Here is a 24,472-nt window from a genome sequence, read left to right as displayed (position 1 = left end):
AACTGCTTCTGTATAAGCCTTTGATACTCCGGGGCACAATCCAGAGAATGGGACTAAGCCTCACCAGAGAGTCAGCAAAGCAGGCAGCTTCTCAGACCCTGGTGAGTGGTTTTCAGGGTTCAAGCAAGGGTTCTGACCTTGACTGCTGTGACAGGGACATTTTCAAAACTTCACCTTCTTCATGTAAGTCTAAGCTGTACAAGGATAACATGAATGGCAGTTTGCAGAACCCCACTGCAGGCATGCCAGGTGACTATTTTACTCTAATTATCTAACTAAATTGACACCCTTAAAAGGCTGAAGTTCACTGTAACCATGGCAACTACAACCCATAAGTCCCTGAGGGCAGCAATACTGCAGACATACAACTTCTTCAAGAGGCTTCATAAGACAGGGCCACAGAATGAAGAGTGTGAGCAAACCCAACAGATACCTCCCGACCAACCCCACTGAGAAAGGACACTCCAGAGAAACAGATCAGCAGTGAGGTTTTTATTCAATTTGTAAAGAACAGTTTAAAAAGAAAATGCTAGCACACTCTTACATTGGTTCCTTCATCTCACGGCTTCTCTGCACCGACTGCTATTACAGAAACCAGAAGTCATTGCAGTATTCGCAGCCTAACTAGTGGCCTAAACAAAAGCTAATTTCTATAAAACCATAAGTTTAATGCAGTTTTAATAAGAGAAATCCAAAATTCTCTCAGTTAACTGGATATATATGGTATATATATTTAAGCAGAAAACCTCAAAAAACAGTAACAAAAAATAGGTCACCATAGTAAAATATTCTGACCTGACAGTTCCTACAAACAGTGACTTCCACTAAATATAAAGAGAACCATTATCCGTGGTAAAAAGTCTAGAGACCAAGTAGAAACGTGGGAGAAGGGAGAGTACTGTGCCCTGACCACTGACGGCCTCGTCCTATGCTGTCGCGAGTGCTGCAGCAAGTGGCAAATGACTCGAGGATGCCCGCGTGTCACCAGGCCCCTCATCACTAACCCACACCATCCACAAAGTGCTCCCCGCAGGAGGCACACACATCATCCCATGAGAAAGATCTGTGCCCTGGGAAGCTCCCTGCGCAGAGCCGCACTCACTGGCAACTGCGTCAATGAATCCAAGTCCTTTCTCAGAGAGCTGCGGCACCAACGGCGCAGGCTGATACCGCAGTGTGGCTGAGGTCGGCGCCTGGGCTCAGGAGCCATGGTGCAGCTGCATAGTGCCCAGGACGGCACTGTCATAGCGCTGCTCTACCCGCACGCAGCTCGAGTGCTCGAGCACGCTGCTCAGCTCAGGGATGCTCTCAGCAGTGTCCCCAAACCCATGGTAGTGTCCGTAGTGCAAATTCTCTCCCACATCCCCCACCCAGGACGGCCTGCTGGCCACACAGCTACTAGGGCTCCCGTTCAGATGCAGAGACCCACACATCTCAGGGTTAACACCCATGGTCTTTTCTGGCTCCTCAGTCCCATTAGCACAGACAGAACCCTGGTCACTGGAAAATGGCTGTCCATTGCTAACTCCATTAGGTCCTGTTAAGCACGGGTTACTCCTGCTCTCCATCCCATTGAGCTGGGTCGCGCAGGGGAAGTCCAAATGTCCATTGATGACACTTCCATTTGTCAATGTATTCAACACGGAGCTACAGTTTTTCATATCTGCATTAAGAAATATACCTGTCACCAAAACACAGACCAACGGGGAAGGAGAAACTAGCACATATTCAATCCCTGCCACAATTCTAGAAAACTTGTTTGTGTACTGCTATTTTTTTCTTCTAAACAAACCAGTTCCTTTTCCAAGGTTATACAGGCAGAAGACACAACTGCAGTATTTTCCTATAAGATAGGAAAAGTATATGTACTTCAGTAGCCTTGGAGAGCAGAAATAAAACGATCACCAAAAGTAAACACAGAGCAGCAGATACCGATCTTCTGAACCCTTGAAGAACAGTTTAAGCCAACCCAGAAGGTACATCAGAACCCAGCAGAACACTCTCCACTTACGACACTGAACTTTTCTAGTCAAGGAGGGAAAAGGCAATGAAGTAGATACATTAAGGAAGCTGGAACTAGGGCACCACTGGGGGATGCCTCCCAGTCAGGGCAGCACAGACACATTAGTAAAAAGAATTGCTTTTGTCTCATCAATACCCATTATCGGCATACAGCCCGAGATGCCACTCAGTGCACTGGCACAGCACAGAACGGTGGCCACCGCCAACTATCAACACCAGTGGCTCCTACGGTCCTGGGTCAAGAGCAGTTCCTAGGGTTTCTGCTGAGTCCAGCATCAAAGATGACCCTGAGAGCCAAACTCTCCTATCTGGTTATTTTCAGAAAACACTCATGTTGGGAAAAGAGTGAACAGTTTAGTCCGCGGATTTAAATGTCCAGTGACAAGATGATGCTGTACAGAGAACATGTGGGTGCACAGGGCTAGAGCACAGAGAATTAAACTCATGTTCATAGGAGTCCACACTCAGTAAAAAACAAGCTCTTGCTTGGTAATACTGAGTTTTATCTCAGTGTTCTGGGCTGTTGAGACAGACAGACACTAAGTCTACTCAAGCTCAGTTCTAGTGGCTTGTGGAGGAGCACAGGGACGTTTTCCTGTACCCCACAGTTTGCAAGTGTCCTGTCAAGGACTGTGGTTCCTAAGCAAACAAAACATCAAGATGGCATCAACAGTTTTTCTTTTTGGATATTAGTAGTAATTATAACTTGGAAATTGCAATACATTCAGAGGATAATTTCCCCCTGAAATTTTAGTTTTCTGTAAACAACTCAGTATTAGAGAATGAATATTTCAAGTACTAGGAACAAAACTTTAAAAAAAAAATGAAGCACGATTTTCTCAAGGGGAAATTTTTTTCCAAAAATAAAGTATAAATCATCTTTCCTGTACGCTAACTCATAAACAGGACGGAGAATTTCAAAGTTATTGATGCCCTACAGACAGTGTCAGTGCCCAGCTGCAGTAAACCAGTTTCACTACTTACTGTCGCCTAGCCTCCTCTGCGGCAATGACTGACATCTCAAGGAGAAGCTGAGTCCACTCTACTCCCCCTCTCACACACTTGCTCAGCTGTGGATGGAAGCCACAAAGCACTGGGTCCAGGTAGCCAGGCCCAGCTGGGAAGATGTCTCTGATATGCTCACCGGAGAAGCTCACCCTCCGCGAGTCTCAAATGAGGGGCATTAAAAATGCGTAGGCATCATTACAACAGCTTTTCCTAAGTGTGGAGCGGCATTAAGGAGAAAAGCCTTCCTTCTCTGCAGCCCCCAGGGCAGTAGCTGCTGTCTCTACGGGCTTTCACTCAAGGAACTACAAGACTTTCTAGGGATTCCTAACCCCTTTCTTCAGTCAGACAGTACTGGGAAGCATCAGAAGACTCACATGGCCTTCTGACATCCAGAACCACCTGGCTTGAAGGAAAAGCTTGCCCACAAGCTTAGCACGGGCTGGCTGTTAACAGAAGCAGAGGAGAGCCGTTACTCCTGCCTGACCAGGGAGGGAGCGATGTCATCTTCATAAAGGACAGGTTCCGGCTTTTGTCAGTTTTCTTTGTGAGGTAAAACTACACCTGCTGACAGAAAGCCTTATTTAAAATGTACTCTCTGAGCAACTGTTCACAGGTGAGTACACCACCCTTGACTGCAGAGCAACTTAGGGGCACAGAAACATTTCCCATGGGTTTGAAAACACACAGGTGACCTTTTATTCCCAGTAAAGAAAGGAACAGAAAGAAATAATAAAACCTTTTTATAAAGAAAATCAGTATCTCTAAACAGACAGACATACTGAAATAGCATGGTGTTCTGTCATCACCTAAAGAACAGGAGAAAAAGGCACATGCCAATAAATACATCATTTCAGAAACCCTAAAGCCTGGAAAACCCAAGCTTCTCTGACTTTAAACTGTAAAATAAGAGTTAATTATTTTCACTGCTGAACATTTTAACACGTAGAACACTGTTGAAAATGGTCAGCCCTTTAACAGTCTTCAAAGGATTGGTAGACACCAAAACAACCAAGAGCGTGGGGCAACTATCCCAAACTTGTCACAAGTGGGTCACAAGCCAGTCACCACCCCCACAGTTCCCAGTGTTGACAGCTGTCCACCTGCTGCACTGCCATCAGAATATAAGCAACAGCACGTGCAAAGTCACCCAAAGGCCATGCCAGGAAGCCAGCTGCAGACCTCATGAGAACAAACAAGGCACATCATGTAAATGCTTCAAATCAGAACGGGATTGCACTCGCTCTCACTGCACTAGAATTCAATGAAATGCTTAATTCTTGCATCCATACAAGTGCCAAAAAATTAAATTATAATAGAACATTTTTTTTCTTAAAAGACACTGGACAAGAAAGTGCAAAGTTTGAGAACTTAGAAATAGTAAGCATACTGATTCTTGCAACGACAAGGGGTCTGCATTGCTGAAACAGTATATATTTCTATTTCTTTGGGTCCAACAGAACCACTCTCCTGTTGTTTGGTGTCTTCGACCACTGGGGTGTTGTTGCAGCTAACAGGAAACTGTCCACTCCCACCTGATACAGCAGTAAACTCTCTGTCAACATGCATTCTCTCAGCGTCGTCTTCAGCCTCGCCATTTGCTAGTGGCATGGTGTGATCCAGGCTGGGAACTGCACAGGAGACAGGCAAGTTTAGATTTCCGTGCCCCAAAGAGACCAAGGCCACGCTTTCCACCCCCCTTATCTACACTGAAATTTAAAGAAGCAAAGATCACTAGGGAAATATTTTATTTGTCGAGACAGTTCTGAAATTCACCCTGCAGACCAGGCTGGCCTCCAACTCACAGAGATCCACCTGACTCTGCTTCCTGAGTGCTGGGATTAAAAGTGTGTGCCACCACCGTCTGGTGCTAGTGAACTTTTATACTGTTGTGAAAGTACTTTTTTTTTTTTTTTTAAAGATTTTATTTATTATGTATACAATACAGTGTGCTGCCTCCATGTATGCCTGCATGCCAGAAGAGGGCACCAGATCTCATTGTAGATGGTTGTGAGCCATCATGTGGTTGCTGGGAATTGAACTCAGGACCTCTGGAAGAACAGTCAGCATCCTTAACCTCTGAGCCATCTCTCCAGCCCATGAAAGTACTTTTTTTTAAAAAACAGTAAGTGTTTATGTATGCAATTTTAGCTCAAAATCATGAATTCCAGATTTCTGCTCATTTTTTAAATGGTAAAAGCTGTAATTCCCAGGTTGTTCTTTGGGTAACAGAGTTGTATGACCTAGAGATAATTCTAAGTGTATCCCACCTCGCCTCCACAAAAAGTGGGTTTAATTAAATACTGAAGACAATTCTCAACATGAAGCATTCAAAACAATCTTGACATTAAAAAAAAAGTCCCATAAACTAAAAAAAAAATATGGAAAGGGTGGCACTCAAGCAGAGGCTGTCCATGGGGACCCACTCCCGGCAATGTCCAGTCTGAGTCCCCAACACAAAGGTACATACTAGAAAGTCTGTGATGGGAGGCAGAAGAACAGACTGCCATTCTGTCTGCGGGTGGAAGTGCAGACACCATCGTTTCAGGTACACACTCTGTAGACACCTCTGTCCCAAACCTGGCAATCTTCTCACTGCTTCTCTTTGACAAATGGCTTCTAACTGATAAGAATGGGCTTCCTTTTTCCTTTAAAATCATGATAAAAATGGCTTTGAGAATTGCTGCGACATGCTGCTTCAGTGACTTCTCTCATATTCAAGCACAGAGTGAAATCGTGGTGTAGCTGTGTGGTCTGAGCACTAGAGAAACGAAGCAGTGGATCTCTCTGAGTCTGAGGCAAGGCACAAGTTCCAGGCTAGCCAGGGCTACAGAGTAGCCTGTCTCAAGAGAGCGGGGAGGGGAGGGAAAGCACACGTCATCTGCAGGTTTTATGTACTGGATATCACACTAAACAAAATAAGCTAGACACAAAAATACTGTCTTCTCTCACATGTAAATCTAGATTTACACACACACTGCACATGCAGGTGCAAGGAGAAAGGACTATTTGGGGAAAGGACATTAGTAGGAAGGAAGAGTAGGGGGTGTCAAACATAAGCAAGGAATGATACATGTATGAAATATATTGGAGCATATTATTTTGTATGCTAACTACTTCAAAAGTCTTTTATTCACCATATGGCCCCAGACACCTTAGGCAACAGAGTCTTTCTGCGCTCTCACAACTGCACGGTCACGAGCCTCCTATGCTCATCTCTGCTGACATTTCTTCAATAAATACCTACAGTTATTTCTGGGCCAAAGGACAGAAATAAACAACGCAGGGTATGAAGTAGTTTTCAAAATAGAAGAAATAAACTTCATAGCTTTAACTAGCTCTCATTTTAGAGGCAGGAGGGTCTTTCCAATTATTTATACCAACACTCCATTCCCCACCCCACCCAGATGCTAATGTGTAGACTGAAACCAAAGGTGCCAGAGACACGAGGAGAACCCATCTGAATGAGCAGTGCAGGATGGACAGTCTGCACGAGTCAGACAAAGCAGTTTAAATAGGACTTTGGAACGACAGCCATTAAGCTGTCCTTCTCACACAAAGCTGTTTTAAATTTCAAAGTCCCAAGTTAGCAGGAATTAGGTACCAACTGGCCAGTGTCACCACAGCAACCACACCAGCTGTGATCCAGAGGGGTCAATAATGCAGCTGAGTAAGTAACAATGCACACACTGGGACCCTGAGGCCAGTGACCAGTGTTGGTCCCCATTCTGCTGTGTCTGCTCAGTCAAACCCAAGTACTCCTTAGACAGCCGCACCAGACACTCAGGCCTCATGGAAAGTGGCAACTATAGATTACTGTTTTTGTGCAAGTTCGCATCTCTGAAAAGTAGATTTTTTTTTCTGCCTTTTTCTACCTACACCCGCTGACCTGAAGCATAGATGTGGGGTGCCTTCTATATTCTCAGCATTTGGAAGACTGAGACAGAAGGATCATAAGTTTGAGCCCAGCTGGACCACACAGTGAAACTGTCACCAAAATAAAAACATCCAATAAATGTGAAGGACATTCTCTCTGTCCTCTGCCACAAAGCCTTACGAGTAGCCCCGACTGGCCTGCACCTCGCTCTGTAGACCAGGCTGGCCTAAAACTCATAAAGATCTACTTACCTCTGTCTACCAAGAGGTGGGATTAAAGGTGTGTGCTGCCACAAAGCCCATGCACCAGCGAGAAAAAACAAAAACAGGAAAATAACTCCTTTCCAAATACTAAGAACCAAAGACCACTGATCTCAACACCACAGGAAGGTCCGGTGAGTGCCCCAGGGAAACCCACTGAGGTGTGTCTCCTGGAACTAGAGGTAAAGACAGCACTGAGCTACCATGCAGATGCTGGGAATTGACCTCTCGAAGAGTAGTCATCGCTCTTAAGCTTTGAGACATCTCTCAATCTAAGTCTAGCTTTTAAAATTGAATCAGAATTTAAAATGTAATAGCCATAAAGAAAAGCAAATAACTATCTTTAAAGGATCTATCAATTATAACAGATAATGTACAATTTACACACTTGATATTAAGATGAACACTCCAATTTCAGTAAACCAACGAGGTACTGCATGAAACAGAAAAAGTCTTTTAAAAAATACATTAACAGCTGGGGGTGGTCCACAAACCCAGGACAGGCTTGAAAGCTATGCAGAGAAACCCTGTCTCGAACAACAAAGAACCTAAAACATTAACAAATAAACTGGAACACTGTACAAGTAACTACCATACTTATCAACTAACCAACACCTTGCCAGTCTAAACCCGTCCCGGTGTGCCACACTCAGCTTATATAGCACACCTCTATGAAGCTGTGAGGCCCACAAATTACACAAATTCCAATTTGGCTAAGCTATTAATGTGTTCGTTCATATGTTTCATCTACTAAAGTCACAGTAACACAAAAACCTGCAGTGAAGAAATGTCAATGGCTGTGATACAGTAACAGAGACCATGCTGGACAGTGCTGAGCAGGAGAAAGACGGTGCTGCTCACACCAAGTTCTGGGCACCACTAGGCAGCCAATGAATATCTGTCTGGTGCCCTGCTGCACAGGACAGGGTCATCCTCGGCAAGTCTTACTTGGCGCCACTACAGTCAGCCATTGACAATTCTTAGGAGCTTAGAAACAACGCAGAAATTAACAACAAAATCAGGCTCGATGGCAGATTTCTTTACCGGTGACACTGTAAACGAATACAAATGAAAACATGCCCCCCTAGCTCACAGAGGAAGTACAAGGACACTCAGAAGCCACAGGTCCTATTCATTCACACTTGAGCTACCCATAAGCCACTTCCACACCTCCCTTCTGGTAAGCAGCCCCTCTTCACAGTGCAGCACAGGACAGACAGGTCTCCACGCCCCCACATACAACTCTCTCAGTGCTTAGTATCTGGCAGAAGGTGCCTCTAAAAGCTGCTTTTAGCCATGAAGAAGGGACTTGTCGGGCAGGGCCCTTGCTCTTTCCCACTCCCACATGGTCTCACCTCCGGTTCTAGCTTTCTTTACTCCCAAAGATTCTGAGTCTTCCAAGCATCTCTTTCGATTTGTTCCCAGGCTAATGTGATTGGGAAGTATGTTCTCGTGACCTCCATTCAAGGTGCCATTATGACAGAAACGGCTCATCTGATGGTTGTGGAGGCTCAAGAGAAACTGGGTGCACTCTTGGAAACCCTGGGTTTGTGCAATGTCTGCTGCCGTCAGGCCACTGGCATTTCTCAGGCTGTACAACACAAAAACAATGAATTACACCCCGTAGCACTTGACCCTGGTGTCTGCTCTTGCCAAACTGACTAAACTATCTGAAGGTAACAACAGATCTACAGCAAATCTTCATTAAGAGAGCAGTTAATCAGCCTGGTCTGTAACTAACTTTTCCTACACATATTTGATTCGGGAGACAGTAAAAACAAAAAAAATCAATATACTAAATTAAAAGGTAACTTCCTATTTGACTTCTTAAAGTTGTGTTTTATGTTAGTCTGAAGAATCTAAATTTATTCTAACTTCAGACTTCATCTGAAACAGATTCTGAATTACCTGCACCTAATTTTAAAAGCCCATCCTTTAGCTTGAGTAAAATTATAACAAACATGTACTGACAACATTGTCCATGGCATTCATATCAAGTGGCTCCCTGAACACGCAAAGTCACAGCGTAGCAACAAGCCAGATTTGTGGCTGATATGTGACACTCTAAGTGGAAGTTCAGAAGGTATCCTGGCAAAATGACCTGCCATAGATCCCAACATCTTAGACAAATTCAGAAGTATTCTGACAAAGTGACCCGCCACAGGCCCTACCACCTTGGACAAGGTGAGTTATGTTTTGATAGACTTGTCCTCTGTAGGAAAACTTGCAGAAGCACATCATGTTGGAAACCTATGACGTTTGGGTGACTAGTTCCCTGAGCACCCTGCAGTAGCACCACGGAGCTCATTCCCCAGGTTCAGTCCTACTCATTACTGTCGCCTGGGAATAACACTAAAAAAAATGTCATGGAGAAAGAAATACTGGCAGAATTTAAGCCAGAGTCAAACAGGAAAGAAACAGCGTAATCTGTCAACAGGAGAAACCAGCGAGAGCCAAGGAACAAAGCTATGCTGTGAGGGCTCCCTCAGAAGGTGAGGACAGCGCTGCCGAGAGCAGAGCTGCAGGGAAGCAGCTGCTGGCTTCAGGCTCGGCAACTGGCACAGGGTACAGCAGCAGTGAGGGGAGCATGCATACCTACTCAGCCAGCTATCCTCCACGCCCAACCAAGACCTGATGAAATGAAGGCCTTGGTTGACAGTTACTGTCAAGGAAACAAACAGAAAAACTTAAAACTGGAACACCAAACTACAGGCTCAGGGACAAATAACGTTCTTAGCTTACAAGGATAACACAGCCTCGTATTCCATCACATGCACAAGGCTTAGACTGCAAAGTGTTTTGGACACGCATTAGACTTATTTAAAAAAATAAAAAGAGGAAATGTAATACCTATCTGAAGACAGACTCAAGTCCTCAAGTCCAGTTTGTGCATGTGATGCACATGCCTGCAGTCTGTTGTATGTGTAGTGCTGCGGTGTGTGTGTGTGGGGGGAGGGGCTAGAGACGAACTTCAATCTTTCTCCATCTTGCGTGTGGCGACAGGGTCTCCCACTGAACCTGAGTTCACTGATGTGGCTAGACTGGCAGGCCGGAGAACTCTTGGAATCTGCCTGTCTCCTCAATACCTGGGGATCCAAAATCAGCTCCCTACTTGTATAACAAGCTCTCTACTGACTGAGTTATCTTACCAGTCCTCAAGTCCAGTTGAATGAGATACAAAGAGGCAAGACCTGAGAATTCCAGGAATCAGTAGCATTTTCTTAAAAATAAAAAGCAATTATATACAGGACCAGTAAGAAGACTTTAGCACAATGAATTCTGATGTAGAGTCTTTGTAGCATCTTACCGATACATGAATTAAAAAAAAAAAGATTTAATACATGGCCAAAACAAAGCCCACCTATTGTTAAAACATGACATACACAGATATTAAGTGTCCCACACAGTCACACGACTTACATTTCTTATAAATGTGTGGAGTTTATCAGATAGCAGAGTAAGGATGGTCTAGACAGGTCCACTTGTCAAGAAACAAACTGAAAAATTCAAACTCCCTCAGAATTTGAAGACAAGAGCAACGCTATAGACAAAATTTCTAACAAACACTTTTATTGTTAGATTTGCATGTGTATATAATACATGGGCACTTTGATCTATGTATGGAGATCAGAAGACAACCTGTTAAAGACTATTGTTTTCTACCATACGGGGTCTGGGAACTAAACTCACTGTTTCACTCGCCCACAAATGGTCATTTCTGTGGATAAGCATGGTCTTGTTCACCAAAATGAAAAAATGCAGAAATGGGAAGCCAACATCAATAACAGGGTAAGTAAATGCACTAGGAAATCTGCAACATAAATCACAACAGGCTTAACAGCTTGCCCCCATCGCCCAGGCAGCCACTAACACTGGCGCTTTCCTCTACCACCAGAGCCAACCAACTTCTAGATGTTTATAGGGTCCAACTTTCAAATGTAAGAGAAAATCCTAGAAAATGAGAGCCAAGCCATCCTGTGCAGCAGCAGTAGAGTCAAACGTCAACCTGAGCCTTGCTACAATTTTGAAGGACCAGAAGAATGGGAAACAAAAAGTTCTAAAAAGTGAATGGGACACATCACTATGTCTACACATCTGTGCTACACAATGCCTGCAGAGACAATCTGAGTCACATGCAACTTCACATATAATGCCCACTATTTCTCGTTTTGATTCCTGTTAAAATTATAGCTCATGGGCCAGGAATAGAGCTGCTGACAAGCATGAGGCTGCTCCCCTCAAACCAACCAGGACCCCCAGAGTCCTCCTCATTGTTTTATACACTACTGGATTCACTATATAGTCAAACAAAAAGAAACTTTCTACTAACTGCCAAATCTATCACAAAATATTGGATACCAAGACAACTATCAGATCAAGCACTCCTGTCTCAGTATCTGCTACGCCTCATTTGAGAGCCTCATGGCGGAATCCGTACGTGGGACTATGCGGAACAAGTACTGCTTTCTAGGTCTTCCAACTACTTTTACGAACTTAATTTCAATTCATTAGAGGCTAAAAATTATGTGGGCTTGCACATCAATCAGGATAGCACTAGTTATATCCCCTCAAAACATGGGTTTTGTTTTTGTAGTGTTGGGGATCAAATCCTGGGGTGCACACACGGTAAGCATCCTACCATTGATCTATACCCTTAGTCATAAAATAGTAATTTTTAATAAAAAAAAGCTTGGGTCTTTAAATTCTGGTTTCACACACTGTTTAGTTTATATTTCAACTTTAGTATTTTGACAGGCAAGACAGCAATCTTTGTCAGACTATACCAAGTTAACTGTACCTTTGGCCTCTATGTAGTGTTCCCAGTTTAAGGAGGTAATCTCAGCCTTCCTTGCCCTAGTTTTCTAAATCCCATGGCAGGTGGGCACACAAATGAATGACACAATTCACTTACGATTTCTATGTCCACTCTACTTTGGGTCAAGTGCTTGTTAACTAACAGCATGCCCTTTCAGCCTGATTCACCAGCATTCACCACAGGACTACCTGTGTCCTGTCGACAGACTCTAACGAAGTACCAATAAAGATATATTACTTGGGAGAAATGGCTAAAACTGTTTTTTAAGAATGATCCTTAGGCCTTATCCACTCTCTCTGGTCCTAACACCCACACACACAAAAGTACTAAAATGGGGAGTCTATTAAAAACTCTAGTCTTGTTGAAGCTCTGAAATGGACTTGAGGAGGAGGCTGGCAGAACGCTACCTGCTGCCCATGCCTGTCAATCCCAGCTGAGGGATCCTACTGCTGGGCAAGCTCTCAACTACTGAGCTGCACTCCCAGACGTCTGGCTCATCTTCGAGAATCTGAAAACGAGCATGAGAGAGCAATCCCAGCCACAAATGAAATATTTTGCCAAAGTGGCAAAAATGAATCAAACTGTCACCAAACACAATTTCCTGTAAGAATACTTTGAATGGAGCATTCAATTTTAATTTGCTCAAGAATTCCTCCCAAGGAACCGATTGCCACTGAGGCCAGCTGCCCCTTTGATTTTCCACTTACAGTGTCACAATACCAGAGTAGAGAAGCAGTTCCAATGACTGTTTTTACTTTAATTAACATAATAATCACAGGTCATGCTATCATTTTCACAATTCAAGGGGTCACATCACCTTTGTGATATTCTTTATGCTAATGCCATGTGACAACAAAAAATAACCACAATTTTATATAAATAATATTTCTGTTAAAATTCTGATCTGAATTTAGCTATTGTTAGTTTACAAATAAAAGGGTAGATATCATAAATTAGGGTAAGCAAAGCATGCAAATCTAAAGAATCTATATCTGAATTCCTAGATTAGCATTAAAACCAATCACCGCAACAAATACCTCAACAGTATGCTTGTGTGCAGAAGGGAAGCCATACTGAACATTCAATGCCACAACCGTAAGGTTTCGGAGAAGCACCTGTGGCAGTTTCAGCAGTTTCTATGTGAATGCTCCCCCTTTCTAGGATTACTTGAAAAAACCAAGTCAATTCGAATTATGTAGCTGTAAAACATTGACATGTGTAGTTTTTACAGATTCAGAATCTTCTGCGTGACTTAAAACGGGCATGGTTCATACACAGGAAACGTCAATCATAAGGGATCACATTTGCAGGCAACACTGGATTAAAAATACATACACACATGAGGTGCAGGGCAGTCACAGGGCTAAGCCACTGGGGCGTGACCGCTTTCACTGCTTTAGCGCTGTCTTTAAAGAGTTACCTCTAGGAACTTCAGTGTGAAGCCAATTTATGTCAATATTTCAACAAAAGTTTAACAGTATGGACTAAAAACCATCAACTCACGATTCTGGTTACTTTAAAATTTGGTATGCTGTATCGCAAATACATTAGTAACTATTCCTAGATGGAAATAAGCAAATAAATGCAATCATTAAAAAAAGATAAAAAAATAAAAACATTTACTAAATGTCTATTCATACAGACAAAACATTAGCAAACATGTTATTGCAGTAAAGAAATACAGGTGTATTTTTAACCCTTTGGTATCCAAACACATAATCAATCATGAAGACTTTCATAAATGCACTCTTCAGTTAACAATAGGAAGAAACTATTGTTTTTAAAGTTTCTACCTGAGTAAGTTTGGTGCCAAGTTTTCATTTCAAGTTCAACATTACTGAGGATGATTAGCACTGCAAGTGAACCACAATTACTGTTTGCATACGTTAAAACACCTAGCATGTTCCACCATGACTTAGCAGAGAGGAAAAATTGATATTTTAAACTGTTGGTTTGTTTTTAAAACACCATTTAATATAAAAGTAACAGTTAAAGAAACAGTGAAATCTATGTCATTTAAGTTACTAATAATTCTAAGTAAGTCTTTCAGCTCTGGAGCCTTGTCATATACTGACTGCTCCTGCCTGTGGGCAGACCTGCACAGCCACCTCCATCCTGCAGTAGGGACAATGAGAAAAGAGGCAAGCATACGAGGATGGAAGAACTCTTCAGTCACGGTGAGTCTGAGACATCTCCTTAGCAGGACTGATGCTCTGAAGGACAAATATGTTGAGATGAATTAACCATCAACTTCAGAAGTGAATGGCTAAGACAGTATGCTTACATTTTGCCCATAAAAACGTTACAAGAGAACTGATATACTACTCTACATACGTTTGTGATGTTTGTCCTGGTGATGACCCTGTCTCTATCTAGGCAGGGTCCAGCTAAAGCCCATACACCTGCTTCAGTGACTACAAAAGTCTAGCAGATCCACAAAGCCTGCAACTGTGGCTGGCCTACTGTCACTTTGGACTGCTGCTGTCAGAGACAACTGAGCCCAATCTCTACACAAGGTGAAGGAGCCAGCCTATCTTAGTCCAATGCTGCTTCTTCAGCCGTCTCCTCGACAGTAAGGCTGCTCTTGGGCTAACACGGTAATTATTTCTAAGGTACCACACTAGATCTGGTTGACATAAAATATACAACTTTCTACTGGAGCCATATTCTATAGAGGGGCAGAATGGTATCATCCCTGCCTTCCACATCATGTGAGACTGATTCAGAAATTCAACAGAGTTCAACATGCTTAGATACAGCTCAAGGTCCTTTAAGGTACACAAACATTTAGTGTGCTCACAGAACTGGAATTTGAGTCTCTGTATTCGGACTTTTAGGGGTGAACAACGGCAATTACTGATGACTGCCACATAAGCCAGCAGCAGAAGCTTATGTGGAAAGATAACTTGGCACCAAAATTCAAGATTTAAATTAAGAGAAGAAAACAAAAGTCCATCAGCATACTCACGTGTGGTGCTAGAAAATTTAATACGATGCACAGCTGCTGAAAAGGGTTATCTTACAGCTGCAACCTACATTAATAAGTCAGCCACAACAAACCACTACCACAGACACAGTTACCCTCACTATCTACCTGATGATCAGAAAAACACAACTTTAGTCTTTGGCCACTGCAATGTAGCAGATAGATAAAAAGCAGAGTAGGAATTAAGAGCAAAACCATTAATTTAAAAATAGCAGTATGAGGCAGCTTTTAACCTATTCACAGGAAAAGGAAAGTTTTTAATCTCTTAAATATTATAGATTATAAAATAAATTAACAATCTGACCCATTCTGAAATGGAAAATATATTAAGTAATTTTAAATAAGGAAACTAATGCTAAACCTTTGGTCTTAGGGGGAAAAAGACCTATTCTGTGCTGGGACTATTATGTGGCCATGTAAAGCAGCATTGTAAGGGAACAGAGATCTAGGCGCTGCTATTTGGGGGACTCAAACTGCTTATATAAACAGACTAAACAGATACATTATAAAAGTGTGCAGAATAGACACCAAGAAGCAGTTTTCAATTTAGCTTACTAGCAAAACCGACATTTTCATTAGATAATAAACTGAATAACCACACACATAATAGCAATAAATAATGACTACCTGTATTCTAACTCTAAGCCAAAGACTTCTGATTTTAAGAATTGCTTTTGCCTAGGTAGTTCAAGCTAAATGTTCCTTCCAAAAAAATGTGAAAGCTCAGTCCAGGGCAGTCACCATACTGCAGGGTCTCGAGGGGGTGGCTCCTGTACTGAGATGGGGGACAGACTGACACTCGAGGCCATGCTCAGCCACACCTGGTAGAAAAGAGACACTTGAGGGTCCTGTAACCAAGGACAGAATTGTAAATAAAAGATACTCATATTTTAAGATACCTACTTAAAAGAAAGAAAGAAAAAAAAAAGGACATACTGACAGATATTTACTGGCTCAAAGGATTAAGCTATCCATTAAAATTAAAATCTTTGCAATAAAATGTTCAGGACCAATTAAAGCATAATTTAGAAAAAAAAAGCTATTTAAAAAACCCAACTTTAATTGCCCATTATTTCCATAAATGATAATTAAGTAATTTAATCAATTTAAAATCAAAGCTTGCTATTAAAGGTGTAAGTTTTTAATATAAGTACAGTGGATAAAACTGATTCTATAACTTTAAAGCAACTGAGAATCATCTTAAATGTTTTAAGATTATATAATATATATCTACATTATCAAGTTGTTTTTTTACCTTACCTTCCATCACAACTAAATGGTCACAAGGGTCCTTAAAATATAGCAGTTAATATATGCCATTTTTTTGTTTGTTTTTGAGACAGGGTCTCACAATGTAACTCAGGTGGGCCTCAAAGGTCCACTCATTCTGTCTCAGCCTCCTGGGTGCTTGGATTTTCTGCAATGTGCTGCTACGCTTAGGCAACACAGGCTGTGTTTATAACATTAAACCACCAAGCCCAAACTAATGGCAAAACTAGCCAATAAAGAAGGAAACGGAAGCTAAGACAATGACTAGGGTGAGCTCTGGACACAGACATGCCTACATGAGCTAACATACATGGTTTTGTTACTTAGGATCTAAGTTCAGAATTTACTTGTAATACAGAGTTGGAACAATAAAATGGAAACCAAAGGGTTAAACTAAATTGTCTGGGTCTCATCACATCCAAGAGTCTCAATTTCCACATTTCCTGTTAAAATAAAGTGGTTTCTAATTAACTTTTAAATGAATTACTCATTAAGTTACAGTAGAATTTAACAGCTGGCATTCTCAGTTATCTTGGTTATTGCAGCTCTCTATAGCTTATACTCAACGATTTAGGGGTGAAAAACCGCATCCATTTGTTAATGCTGTGAACTGCAGAAGAAAATTTTTACAATGTAAAAAAAGTTAAACAAATGAATATAATACCTAAATGATGCATAATGCTATGGCTAGCTAATGATTTGCATACAAGATCACATTTCTGAGAACTAACACACTCACACATTAGCACTGTTCTAGTGGGTGACAGACTACAGCTCATGTGAATAGCACTAAAATAAGAACATTCTAAACTAACCCTCAGCATCAGATTCCAAGCAAGTTAAGCCTTTATGTATGGAGCTCGTTTACTAGAAGCTGTAAATCATGAGGTCCAAGGAGGCTTTAAACGAGGCCTCACACTGCTAAGGAAACCCAGACTTGGAAACAGTCTTCAAGACTGTGAGCCAGAGGGACCTGCAAAAACCTGACTCTAATCCAGGCCTCCCCGTGTGAAATTATAGCCTGGCAGACAGTGTGAGGAAGACCTGCCATAGTGACATGACTTAGTGGCAAAGTCTCTAATGGACCGACTGCTCTTTTCATTCACTCTGCTGCCTCACTCTGGCTACGGAGAGAAGCCTAGATCTGCTAGTGGTCAGCCTAGCACAGCCTTTCTCACTAACCCTGATCAAACTATATTGCTAACTCTAGAAACAAAGACCTTGTTTTAAGGCTTTTGCTGCTCTAAATGCTATTTCTGTACAGAACACCTCGAGCAGTCTCTAGGTGAGAGGAATAATTGAAGACACTTACTCAGTACGAGCCCCGTTCCCTACCAGGGCAGTGATGCACTCCAGGCTACCAGAACGGGCCGCCTTGTGAACGGGAGTTTCCCCCTCACAGTCCTGAAACACAGAATGCACATGCTCAGATTTACCACAGCTGTTGGCAGTGACACGTAGGTATTGAGTACAGAGCCTCCCTTATCTTTGACAAAAGGTAACCTGAGCACAATCTGAAATGGAGAAGGCAGTCACCTGTGAGACCACACGGAAAACCAGGCTGCAGGGCAGGCTTGCTCCACCAGTTAGCTGCAGGGCATGGAGGAAGACCTGGGAGGTGTCCCACATGGATGGTGTAGGCCAGTGATGCTGATTTACCCACCATTTTATCCTGAAGCTTGGTACAAATGTGTTGTATACAAACTCAAAATAACTATCTTACGACAAATAAAAACAAATTCACATTAAAACAGCTACCCAGGTCAAGAAAAACTTATAAGGTAACATAAAGTCCAACCTCCTGTTATTCCTCTATAGCTTCTGTAGAGCCAACACCAGTAAGACACGAGAGCCTGCTTCAACTCCCTATCCTGACAGGAACTGTATTTTAGAAAAGTTGATCTCAAGCCAGAGGATGGGGTAATGGGCAGGGAAAGCTTTGTAGTGCTAACAGACCTTTGGCTAGGCAAAGACACTGGAGACACCAAAAGGAAACAGAAGGAGTGAGCACCCAGGGAAGCCACTCAGGAAGGAGTACAATAGTCATTAAAAAACAAACAAACAGGGGGCTGGAGAGATGGCTCAGAGGTTAAGGACACTGACTGTTCTTCCAGGGGTCCTGAGTTCAATTCCCAGCAACCACATGGTGGCTCACAACCTTCTAAAAAAATGAGATCTGGTGCCCTCTTCTGGCATGCAGGCATACATGGCGGCAGAATACTGTATTGTATATGTAATAAATACAATCTTTAAAAAAAACAAAAAAACAAAAAAACAAAAACCAGGGAAATCCCTCCAAGCTGTGAGAACCAGAGCTGCAAGCAAGAGGAGGGTCTCAGACACCCAGTGCTGTCTAGGAAGCCCTGAGGGAGAGCTCTGCCAGTACTTGAATGGATCCCACTTCAAGGTTCCCGGGAGCAGCAGCTGGCAGTACCAGCACACCACATAATTTAGGGATAAAGAAATTGTACAGTGTGGGTCCCTGGGAAATGGCCATTCATAAATTTAGCAAACGCAGTGCTCTGCACAGTGAAGAGTGTTCACTTATTTAAACATGGACTTTATAAAGTGCTACAAGGGTCTAATCAGGAAAAAGTTGGGCTTGTTTTTGAAGAAAGAGAAACAGCAAGTCACATGACTAATCATGAACTACTGATGAACCCAGATATTTAAGCAAACTACTTTCACTTTTTTCCTTTGTGGGAGACAGGTTCTCTCAACTGTGTAGCCCCTGGCTGTCTTGGAACCTGCTACACAGACCCAACTCCTTGTCTCTCTAACACTAGGATTAAAGGCGTGTGCTACCACGTCCATCAAAGAGACAAAAGCTACACAAAAATTGCCCAGGTTGAAGGTTCTATCTGTAAAGCGCCCACTGTACAAGCAAGAGGAACTGAGTTTGGGCCCCAGTTCCCATATGGAAGCCAGGCAAGGCGCTGTGCGTCTGTAACCCTGGAAATGGGAACCACAGAAGTCTCTGAAGCTCTTTGGCCAGCTAGACTAGCCAAGCTTTAGGTTCAATGAGAAACAATCTTAAAAAAGACTGAGTGATTGTGGTAAACATTCAACACTGACCTCCAGCCCCCATATACACACACACATTCACACACCTGTCTGTACACACCTACAAGAGCACATAGAGCATATACCAACACTACACACAGAGACACACATACTCTGCAGGAAAGCTAACAGGCTTAGAAGAGGTTTTGTGAAATACGTTCAAAAGAAAAAAAGCCCTTACAGTTAATTTTGGAACAAGAGAAAAAATTTCTCAAAAAGATGGAGGGATATTAACAGTGGTCAGAGAAGAGGCAGGACTACCCAGCCCCAGCTTTGTGACTTCCTCCCTGAAGGAGAAAACTCTTCAAACAGGGCTCAGGTCTCTATTTACATTTCACAGTGCCCCAGCAAAGCAGCAACAGCCAGCAAGGCTAGGAAGACTTGCCCTGGGAAGTCAGGCATGTGGTGCTATCTGAAGGCACCCCAGAGAATAGGGGGGACATCAGAGGCACACCTGTGAGCCTGTACTCTCACTATCTGCTAAAAACAACAAACGAAATGCTAGCTGAAAGGAGCATCTCTCTTTTAAAAGGCACACATAACAAAAAGGTACCAATTTCTTTATACCTCACTAAATTACACACTTTGTTAACTACCTAAAGTTAACACATAGGGAATTCTAAACTTAAATTTCGTATTAACAGCGAATATGAAATATTTCCATTCATGGAATTATTATCCATATTTTATTGGTGGAGTTGGAACCACAGTCTAATAAGTAAGTGACTTGTTCAAAGCCAGACAGCCCAAAGCAGATATTAGACTCAAACCCACAGTGCCCATTCTGCAGAGACCAGGAGGCAACAGTATGGATAGCAGGCAGATGGACAGACATGCCTCTGCCCTTTAAGGTGAGAGTGCAAAGGAGAAAATTCATGTAAGAGAAGAGAGCATGTAAGGATCTAAAGCTGTCTCTACTCATGTCTCAGTGACAAAAAGCTGCACAACACACCCCGCACCCCTCTCCTACTGTCTTCGTTCCGACCCAGGACCAAAACACTTGCCATTTCATGTGGGCAGCTAACTTATCTCAGGAAGGAACTACACTGCTTTACAGCTGTTATAACCAAGGCCAAAACCTCAGCAAAGAGAAAAGGAAGAGGAATTGAAGATCCTTTGCACACAGGATGCTGATGAGGATAAGAAAACACATAAGGGACTGGAACGTTGGCACATTAGTTAAGAGCATGTACTGCTTACCCAGAGGACCCGAGTTCCATTCCCAGCACCCGTATCAGGTGGCTTACAACCACCGCTAAGTCTAGCTCTGAGAGGAGCCAACACTGGTCTCAGCAAACAGGTGCACATACCCACACAATTCTTTCTTAAAAAAGAAAAGCACATGGAAAATGAAAGAGGGAAAAAAGGCGCATAACATAGCTACCAGAGCTGCCAGTATGTAATCCACCCTTTGAGCTGGGCAGTAAGTTCTCTCTACTCCATTTCAGACCATCTAACTGGATGTTTCTCTACTATAGGTTAATAACGTAAACATACTTAAAACACATCATAAAAATTCTGACTCATATATCCTCTAGTCTGCACCCTTAAATACCAGTTTCTCAGCCACTCACGCTTCCCACTAAGTAAAACGACATTTAAAGTGACGTTTCTACACCAATCACCACCCCCAACTTGTGCCTGGAGGGCAAACCCACTTTGAAGCCAATAAAAGCCATCCTTTTGGTAGTTTGGATGTGTTTCTTCTGTATCTATGAAGTTAAGGCAGCAGTGAGTGGGTGCCAGGAAATCCGGGCTGTGGGCCAAAAGCCTTCTATTATCAGCTGTGACCTTGGGCAGATCATCGGACCAGATCTGGGTGAGTCACCTAACAGGTAAAAGCACTCTACAAACTGGGTGCATGCCTCAGAAGGAAAGGGCGTATTATCCACAAGTAACCGAAGGAACAAATTCCAGTTCGCCTCAGGTAAAGACATCAATCTGTAATTAAGGCCTTGAATTAAAACAGCATCCTGTGAGTAACTGTAGCTGGAAAAGTCAACAAGGGCAGTGTCAATCAGGCCTTCTTACCGGTTTGTTGATGTCGGCCCCGGCTTGAATCAGCCAGACCAGACACTGAGGATGTCCTCCAAAAGCAGCGATGTGGGCTGGGGTCTGGGCATAGCGAGTGGTGGAGACATTCAGCGAGGCGCCTGCTCTTACCAACTGGATTAAGCACTCCAACTTTAAACAGGGGGGGGGGGCACAAAAACAGGACGTGTCAGTACAGCAACTAACAGGACACAGTCTAAATTCCATAACGGTCACCAGTGGTGGCATTTTTGTCACCATTAATTTTCCTTCTGACAATACGTTAATCTCTTCCCAACACTATACAAAAATTTTAAAACATTTAAGCTAAGAGTGAATTATTCTAAAACTTCTATCAAGACTTTCACACAGGATAAAAATGTTACTGACTGGCAGGCCACAAAAAATGTTTAAGTATAGTAAACTCTTTACAGTCAGACTTTTCTGTATCATGCACAAACAACCATTCTACACTGAATGCCACCCAAAGCTGATTCCCCATCACCTTCTCAGTCTTTAAAAAGGGAACAGAAAGAAAATTAGGGGAAAAAAAAAAAGTCACACCACAGCTGAGCTCACCCAGCAGGTGACTAACTGAAAGACTAGCAAGCAAAGACAAGACACAGCCAGGTCCCACTGTGCTGGCTGCTGGTTATGACTCCAGCAAGTGCCTGCCATGTGGCCAGGAAATTTTTGGGACTTACTTGCTCTCCAATTTTGGACTGCTTGTTTCTCCTCAACTGACCACAGGGCCGTGAAGAAGCTGTGCCTGGTTGCAAGCAATTCCAAGAGCAAACAGGACCCTGGGTCTCCTTCTCTGTCACTGTAAGCAATTTAAGCTTGTCTTTTTTTTTCCTTTTTTGGTTTTTCGAGACAGGGTTTCTCTGTCGCTTTGAAGCCTGTCCTGGGAACAAGCCGTTGTAGACCAGGATGGCCTTGAACTCAGAGACCCGCCTGCCTCTGCCTTCCCAGCGGCTAGGATTAAAGCACGTGCTAGTAAGCTTGTCCTTATAAAGGACAGATCACTTCAATAAAACACTCTGAGTTTTATTGATTGGCAGGCTACAAAGCTTGCACAGCAGGCAGTGAACAGATTTAAACACCACAGTGTTAGACAGAGGTAGAAAGTAATGCCTGGTGAAGAGTTCCTTTAATTTCCCAAGGGAAAAATAAAAGTACAAACCAGTGGTAAGATAAATAGGTGTCAAATGAAAAGCTTTTAATTAACGTTTAACACGGAGAGAGTTCCCAGGACTTGAACTTGTTAGCTAGGCCATGTTCCACCGAGAAAACTGGGTTTGGAATTCTGGAAAGTACTTTCAAATGGGTCATTTTGTAAAAGTAAGGTATAATTAAGCCTTAATAATGGCCAGTCTTCCGGGAATAAATAACCCTCATAAACGACTGGGTAACTTCAGCATCATTGGTACATCCTAAGGAAAACATACTGGAAACCTTCAGAAAGGGAGACAACAGGCTGGGGAAGGAGGCTCGGCCTCTGCGATCTCAAGAGCTTTCCTTCCTAGTTAGAACGGGTTTCCAAGATGGTTCCACATCGTGAGACTATCGAGGTTTGTAAGACAGCTCAAAACCAGAGTCCTCGCCTCAGCTACCATACTGGTCTCTACAGCCAAGTCTACACCTCGTCCTCGGTGGAAGTGAAAAAGGTCTTTCAGTTTTTATCTTACATTGGGGTAAGACGGTAGACCGCGAAGTCGGTCGCTTTGCGGCGCCGGAGGCGCAGCCCGGTAACTATGGAGACGCCCAGCCGGTGGATTCCCAGCGACCACCCGCACCGAGGCCCGCCTGCACAGTAAGCCATCCTTCCCAGGCTAGGAGGGCGGCCCCGGTCGGGATCCCGCCTGCGGTCCCATCAGGTGCAGACCTGACACCCACGACTACGAGGAGGGCAGCGCCCATCCCTTCCAGCTTTAAAGGCGCTCTGCCCCAGGGGTTTCTATTACACGGGCCCGCACCGCTTTCCGTTCCCTCCTCCTGAGCGGGAACCGTCTACACCGTCGTCCGAGGACGGGGCGGACTCGGCGCCAACCGCCCCGACTGCGGCCTACATCACCCGCTCTCTGAGCGGTGCACATGCGCCCTGGGCCCTCCGGGGCGCCAGGTTAGGCCCACCCCGCTTCCTTTCCGCCCTCCCAGCACTCCCCGCGCCCCCCGAGGTCCCCGGTCGCGCGCGGCGCTGCACATGCGCCGTAGACCCCCTCGAGGCGCCGGTCGGGCCGGCGAAGATTTCGCGCCCCCACCCGCTGAGTCGCCGACCGCGTTCTGCCGCACATGCGCCCTGGAACCCGGGGGGGGGGGGCACGGAGCTTTTGCCGCGCTCTCCAGGCACCGTGGGGTGCACGCTGACCCTCACGGAAAACCACGCGGAAAATGGCGCCTTAAAGTGCCAGCGCCCACCTTTCCGAAGTGCGCGGCCCAGTGTACCGGCGTCCAGCCGTAGAAGGAGTCCTCGGCGGCCAGGTGAGCGCGAGGCGTGTGCGGCAGCAGCGAGCAAAGTGCGACCAGGTCCCCGTCGCGGCAGGCGCGGTGCAGCGGGAAGCGGAGCGACAGCAGCTCCTCGCTGGAGAAGCCTGCCTCTACGCCCGCGCCCGCCGACATGGTGTGTCGCTGGCAAGCGCGCCCGCGCGCGCGACTCGGACCGGCGAGAGGAACGTGCGGGCCGAAGGCCTGCGAGTCCGCCACTACCCAAGCACAAAAGACAGGCGAGCGGCGGCCGTGTCCCACCCGCTGCCGAGCGCGGCGAGCACTGAGGGCGGGACCTGTGCGGCGGGGCGGGGCCTCACTGAGACCGCTGTCTCAAGCGGCGGTTGCCCGGGATGAGGCGGGGCTTGGGCTCGGGGGCGGGGCCTGCGCCTGGGACAGGGCGAGCCTGATAGGCCACTGCCTCAAGAGCCAGGCGAGAGTGGGCGGGTCCTGAACTCCGGGGCGGGGCCTGGGTCGGGACAGGGGTGGATCTGACCGGGAACACCGCCTTAGGCTGCTGGTGCTGAGGTTGGTACCTGAGCCAGCCAGGAATGGGCGGGGCCTGGAGGTGATCGCGGCTGCTGCTGCGAGCGCTGGGGTGTAGACGAGGTCGGGCCTGCCCTTGAAGGGCGAGGCTTGGCTGTGATGGACGTCCGAGG

At 44.5% G+C, this 24,472-nt stretch overlaps 1 protein-coding gene across 4 annotated transcripts; it reads right to left on the bottom strand.

The window, feature by feature from the left end:
* Nucleotides 1-477: 477 nt before the first annotated feature.
* Nucleotides 478-24,118, bottom strand: Ankrd10 (ankyrin repeat domain 10). 4 transcript variants are annotated; one of them, XM_050136922.1, is made up of 6 exons: nucleotides 23,748-24,118; nucleotides 21,330-21,482; nucleotides 17,548-17,639; nucleotides 8,520-8,755; nucleotides 4,563-4,658; nucleotides 478-1,663 (listed from the first exon to the last, which is right to left on the bottom strand). In XM_050136922.1, exons 1-6 carry the CDS (start codon nucleotides 23,946-23,948, stop codon nucleotides 1,200-1,202), a joined length of 1,242 nt encoding a protein of 413 aa, XP_049992879.1. In that variant the 5' UTR covers nucleotides 23,949-24,118; the 3' UTR covers nucleotides 478-1,199. The 4 variants fall into 4 exon arrangements, with proteins under 4 accessions (XP_049992879.1, XP_049992882.1, XP_049992881.1 ...); XM_050136925.1 differs by lacking the exon at nucleotides 23,748-24,118 and adding an exon at nucleotides 23,018-23,037; XM_050136924.1 differs by lacking the exons at nucleotides 21,330-21,482; nucleotides 23,748-24,118 and adding an exon at nucleotides 13,018-13,179 and having other exon boundaries at nucleotides 17,548-17,629.
* Nucleotides 24,119-24,472: the final 354 nt, after the last annotated feature.

This window comes from Alexandromys fortis, unplaced genomic scaffold (assembly GCF_014885135.2).
Source record: "Alexandromys fortis isolate MF-2015 unplaced genomic scaffold, M_Fortis_MF-2015_v1.1 scaffold_3, whole genome shotgun sequence".
Lineage (NCBI taxonomy): Eukaryota > Metazoa > Chordata > Mammalia > Rodentia > Cricetidae > Alexandromys > Alexandromys fortis.
Note: the sequence above shows the minus strand (reverse complement) of the source record. Positions and strands in the feature narration are given on the sequence as shown.